At 43.4% G+C, this 6,178-nt stretch overlaps 1 protein-coding gene across 6 annotated transcripts; it reads right to left on the bottom strand.

Moving 5' to 3' along the window:
- Positions 1-558: 558 nt before the first annotated feature.
- On the bottom strand, positions 559-6,099 carry LOC112273215 (U-box domain-containing protein 13). 6 transcript variants are annotated; one of them, XM_024501691.2, is made up of 7 exons: positions 5,428-5,869; positions 4,032-4,097; positions 3,409-3,885; positions 3,045-3,155; positions 2,396-2,890; positions 1,580-2,027; positions 559-1,479 (listed from the first exon to the last, which is right to left on the bottom strand). In XM_024501691.2, exons 3-7 carry the CDS (start codon positions 3,676-3,678, stop codon positions 839-841), a joined length of 1,965 nt encoding a protein of 654 aa, XP_024357459.1. In that variant the 5' UTR covers positions 3,679-3,885; positions 4,032-4,097; positions 5,428-5,869; the 3' UTR covers positions 559-838. The 6 variants fall into 6 exon arrangements, with proteins under 6 accessions (XP_024357459.1, XP_024357462.1, XP_073385511.1 ...); XM_024501694.1 differs by having other exon boundaries at positions 4,032-4,102; positions 5,428-5,845; XM_073529410.2 differs by lacking the exon at positions 5,428-5,869 and adding an exon at positions 5,214-5,406.
- Positions 6,100-6,178: the final 79 nt, after the last annotated feature.

Raw genomic sequence — 6,178 nt, 5'->3', positions numbered from 1 at the left:
TAAAGCATGGTCCCAATAGTCAACTGATTCAATTTTTGCAAGCAGTGCATTCAATGATCATTAACCATTCATTGGAAGACATCAATCAGGCTTTTCATAACACTGATTGTCTGAGATTAATTGTTTTCCTGCAAAGAAGCTTTTGTCGGTTTCAACCTTGACCTACAAGAACTGCCCATCTAACACTTCCAATGGATTCAAAAGCAACGCTGGTCGCTTAATCAACACCTTCTCTTCTTTATCATAAGAAAACAAAGCAGTTGTGATGCACAGAACCATCACTAATTCACTAGATTAACAGTTTCTGATCAGGATTTTCTGAAGATGGGAGAACTCGCCGAAAGGGATGACAAAGAACAACTCTTCCAGTCTCCAATCGAACTGAAAAGCAAACTAAAGCATTTCTTTGCCAGCGTCATAACTGTATCACATTAGACTGTGTATCCTGATTAGATGAACCCAGTGGAAGCAAGGGAGCCCACATAGCTCATCAGTGACTCGTAACCTGAAGACACTCAAACTTGGAGAACAAAACAGGACGAACAAGACTTGGAGAGCTTTTGAAACGCAATTCAACACACAACGTGCTCCTTTCATTTCGTCATCTAAATCCATAGGTGAGGATCAGGTGCCCAGCCCAAGTGACCAGGTTACAATAGCACTATGTCCTCTTCTAACTCATACACAACGACCGTTGATGATGGGCACGCAAAACTTACTGATCATATGGACAGTGTTTCCTGATTAATTCTAAGGGATTAAGCATATTGCTAACCACAAAACTAGCAGCTGACTACAGCAAAATATCGAACTCGATGCTCGGTGAGTATTCTTACCACTACTCTATATGTAAACCTTGAACCCTTTGGGTGATAGTTTCCGGTTGTGGCTTGTTCAGAAGATCTAGAAGTCCAGTCGCCTTTCGTTTGGCACGGTTCGTGGAATCTCGTGAAGTGGCTAAAACAGTCAAAAGCTCAATAGCATTCGTCTCCCTCGTTTGTTTTGCGTAGTCAGGGTCGTGAGAACACAATTGCAGTAAGATTGAAGCTGCATTCTCCTTGTTCCGTGGTGACTCAGCCATAATAACCCTCAGCCATGTGGGAGGGGGTCCGACTGCACTAATGGCGAGACGGCCCTCGTGATTCGAGGCTAGGATGGCCAAGATAGCCACAGCTTCATCAAGCATGATGACCGGTTGCTCTGTCAGAAATTTCATGAGGGGGGAGACCAGTCCAGCCTGCACTGCACGCGCTCTGTTCCCTTGAAAAATGGTGAGGTTGAAGAGCGCAGTTGCAGCGTCCTTCTTGCCTCGTGCGGTTCCGTCATGAAGCAAAGCAACCAGAGCAGGAATGGCACCAGAGTTCCCAATGATGATCTTGTTATCGTCAACCAGAGAGAGACTAAAAAGCGTAGCTGCAGCATTTTCCCGGGCATCCATGCAACCACCCTTCAAAACCTCGACGATGAGCTCAATTGCACCTGTAAGCCAATCCTACAGTTGAGAACACGCACTGTATAGCAAGTGACAAAACGATATTAATACATAAAAACAGAGAAAAACTTGCGAGTATCCTACTACCTGCCGACGCAATCAGTCCTTTGTTGTTCTCATTGATTGACAAATTCAACAATGCTGTCACAGCATGTTCCTGGGTCTTCTGGTCAGGTGACCGTAATAATCCTACCAGGGGTGGTATAGCCCCTTGTTCGGCAATGCAGATACGGTGATCAACGTTTTTCTTCGCCCGCAGACGGAGTTCACAAGCAGCATCCCTTTGTACATCAGGTATCGAACAAGATAACTTCGTGATGAGCTCATCAATGGCAGCTTTGTCCTCCGCTGAGCACTGATTGCTCTTCGACCGCTTTTTGGGCATTTCTACGCCGTGCACTGTACACCATTCAGCTATGACACTGCGAAGGACGTGATTGGGCGTCAAATGGGTGTGAGTTAATGACACGCCTGTTTTTGGGCAAGTCTTCTTCCCACTTTCTAGCCATTTCTGAATGCACAAACGCTCATATGTCTGCAAATACCACAGAGACCATGAATAAGCTTAAGACCCCTAGAAGCATAGGGCACTGATAACATCTGAAATGAGTTGATTTGAATGTCCGAAATGGAAAAATTGACATAACCGAATCATCTCTTCTATAGAAGACTCACGGTGGTACTGAGGCTTCGATTAACACTAACACTGACAGAAAGGAATCCCAATGACTTAAAAAAGTACTGGGAAAAATAGTCGTTGAAGTTGTTGGCTGAGGATAGATTACGAATCATCTTTGGATAATTTCTTTACAACTGTAACTACAGACGTTTAGATGTCTCTCAGAATATGGAAAATGATGGGAGCACAAAAAAAAGAACTGTAGGTATAGGGGCTTCACTTACCTGTCCAGTCGCAATAATGACAGGGTCTTTCATCAGATCCAAAGAGATGGGACACTTGAAGTCGTCTGGAATGTTTAGTACCCCTTTGTCTGGTCCTAAGTCGGAAGCAGCAGGTTGCACACTGGTCTTCTCCACGCCAACCCTCTGTGCTACTTGAAGCTTGTTCAATTCAGGATCATCTTGTTCTAGGTCTTCTGGTGGAAAGAGGTTTTTTAAATCATTCAGAAGTCTAAAGAGTTTCTCAAATCTTGACTCATTAACCAGAATGCCATCTGTAGCCGCTTCCTTTTCCGTTCTCATACCATGTAGAGCTTGTAGATCTTTTATCAATGCTCTCGCAGTATCAAACTTGAACAAATCAGCCAGCCTCCTCAATTGATCTTTCGAGCATTCATTTGTCTCATCCAATACTGAAAGCAATTCAGCATTCAACTGTGCATCAAAAGGATCTTCTAGACCCTTCGATCTTTGAAATTGATTGTGCACCAGGTCAACCTAGAAAGCTGCAAGGATTAGAATGACATGCACAAGGAACTTGACAACCATCAGAATGTACACTCCAAATAACAAGGGATTGGGAGCTTCAACAAAATAATAAAAAAAAATGGACAGCCAAATTGCGCACAATTAACTAGCTATTAGAAGTTACCTGCTCTCGCACTTCGTCTGAAATTTCAATAGAGATCGGCTTGTCTAACGCCTGTCCCAATGCTGTGTTTAGCATTAAAAATTGCTTTGCCACATTTTTTTGCTCCAAGATCTGTAAAAGAAGAATGTAATCAGACTCTGTGTACAATATTGCTATCACGTATAGAACTTTTTTTTAAAAAAAAAGCACACTGAAAATCTTGCAGAAAATGACAGATTAAGAAAACATTGTTAAGAATAGAGCTCAGACAGAAGATAGTCCACAAGCCAAAAGAAGACGTTGATGGAGGAGAACACTACAAATGAATTTTCTTCGAGAACCTTTTACACATAATTACAATTAAACAATAAGGGGCGAACCTCACCAGGTACAGTTTACTTCCTTTGTTGCACAAGAGCAGCAAGACCTTGGCAGCGTTGAGAGATGCCTCCAAGGCGTTAAAGCATACCAAGTCTTCTTCCGATAAAGTTAATTTCAAGTCCCTAACTTCCTCAAATAGTGGGACAAGCAATTTCACTCGCCTGGTGAGTGTGGAGCACTCTTTTTTATGGCACTTGAAATTTCCAATTGAAGTTATCACAGTGCAAGTCTCAAGTATCTTCTGCACTAAAGAATGCGAAGAACTTTCAGCCATTGTGAATCTCCGCGCTGATTGCTAAATAAAACCTCCCTAGAACGTCTTAAATAAAATGCTTGTGCTCCCCACCAGGTGTTACACCACGCGGAATAGTTCGTGTCGATGAACAACTAGATAGTAAGCGCAACTCATGAGAAAGAATCCTTGTTTCTTAATTCAAGAAGGCTGCTACTTTTGACCGTAATCATATCATGTGAACCAAACCTGTTTCAAACATCACCATAACGAACGCCTATGTTTTAATGATGGAAAACTCCACAACATCTGCATCCTTTCCAACTGATTTGAAATACTGTATCCCTGCCAGCTGAGAATCATTAACAATTTTCCAAAGTAATCTTAACACCTACTCTTCATCTTCATCTTCAACGAAATTCCCGTCTTTAAACATCAATCGCTCATCGCCATACGAATACCTGCACTAGACGCGTAGAACCTTAGGAGTAAGAATAAACTGAAAGAAATGCTTTAACTCCTACAAAATTTTTGTTTCTTATCAACCAGCAACAGAGCTTACGAAAAATTGTTACAAGATACTGTAGCAGACCGCTAAAATTGGTCAGTAGTTAGAACGTTTCGGTACATATTCAAACGATTTAACCCTAATCAAATCCGAAGCAAGCACATGAAAGTGACGTGGTACAATGTAAACCGCATAATTGTTCGCAAAATATCTACTAATAGTTGCATTTCATGGTTAATGCAAATGCCTACTACCAGCAAGAGGATAAACAAATCAGAGGATAACAAAAATCAGCATGCTCGATAGTACGCACACGTCGGGGAAAGGAAGATGATCGGAAGCAGCTAGAGACAGCAGATGATTAGATTGCAAAACTTCTAGGGACTGAGCTACCTAGTGATGTTTGAAAATCCTTCTGCACAGAAACCCGCATCAGGGAATCGAAACAAGACTTTACAACTACGCCGGAATCGAATCTGAACACGGTCGTTCTCCGTGGCAAGTCAAGGATAAGTTGATCATAGGCCATTAAAACAAGTCAGTAATCGATCCAATTGGATGATCTCGAAAGTGGAAAGTTCGAAACCTTCTTTCTCTTTAGTCGCTACCAGCACCATGGAAAGTCAAATCATTGGTATGTCCATTCGCTTTCCGTGGTATACTTTAAGGATAGTGAAGTGTGTACCGTAAAGGTCAACAGAAGAAGAAGAAGAAGAAGAAGAAGACAGCAGTCGCGGGCGTAGCATACAGAATCCAGCAACAAAATTCACAACCCCATAACAAATAATACACAATTTCTACTTCGAAAGGAATGGTGGGGGAATTTAAAGAGAACCACTCAAGCTAGAGCTCTAAAACTGTGAAGAGGATAGAACTCAGCGATGTCCCAACACAAACGAAAAGAGATTGGGAGCATGAGGAACGAGGTGGAGCACCCTAACACTTTTCTACCAGGAAGACGAGGAATGCACAACATCGAAGACGACCTTGGCCACGGAACAGTTGTTTCCTTGTTCCCTCACTTCCCACTCAGCTAACGAACTAACACGCCTCCCACACATCCACTCACCTCCGCCATTCCAAGGAAAACGAGATATCATTAAGCTGGCGACAGAGCATCATCCCACACACGCTCTCGCTCACATAACCTTCGCAGTCGCACCATAGTCACAGCCAGTCAATCCCCAGAACTCACACAGACCGGAACCTCCTCATTCCAAGGTTAACATCTCCCCAGAAAACACAGCTCTTCGCTAGAGAATCCGGCCGGTACAGGAACCCACCTCACGTTCGTCATGCCCAGTCAATCGCAAACCTCAGCACCTCTATGGATGATCTCACAACCCTACACGGGCCCAACACCCTCCAGCACCATCACAGAACGGCCTCAATCAACATTGCTTCTGTAGCGAACACGAATCAAGTCAATGCAGCAGCCGGAATCCCATCTCCGCTTTGTTCTCCGACATCCATACCCCCAATCCCACTGTCCTCCGTCGCCTCCGTCCTCCTCCTCGTATTCCCCTCATAGTCGTAACAATACTTACCTCGTCATTCAGGGCCAACACTTTACCCTAAAACCTTACCATCATTGTCACCATCACTCAAACCGACATCCTCACCATCAACAGTTCCCGAATGACTCTGGATCTCCCGAAATGACCACGAACTGCACCCGAGAATCATTCCCCGAGTTTACCTGCTCACCTTAACACGAGAGCAAGCCGTTTGGTGCACTGTATAACATGAGACCTTGTCCGGCGTGTAATATGCTTCGTCATAACGAGCGGTGAGAACCGGCATTGGGTGTAAAGTTAGTCCAAACGACCTAAATGCCGAAACAGGTTAAAACCAGGTTCAATCTTTGGGCAGCCGATAAAAAATCAAGCTCCTCGACGATGAAATCAACCATGCTGGTCAATACAAATACAAGGAAAACCCACTTTAACGACCTGAAATTTTACGGGTTATGTGTTAACTTGAAGTAAAGGCTTTACTAGGTCAAAGTGTTGAGGTAGTGAATCGACACAAATC

This window comes from Physcomitrium patens, chromosome 20, assembly GCF_059467195.1.
Source record: "Physcomitrium patens ecotype Gransden chromosome 20, ASM5946719v1, whole genome shotgun sequence".
Taxonomy (NCBI): Eukaryota; Viridiplantae; Streptophyta; class Bryopsida; order Funariales; family Funariaceae; genus Physcomitrium; species Physcomitrium patens.
Note: the sequence above shows the minus strand (reverse complement) of the source record. Positions and strands in the feature narration are given on the sequence as shown.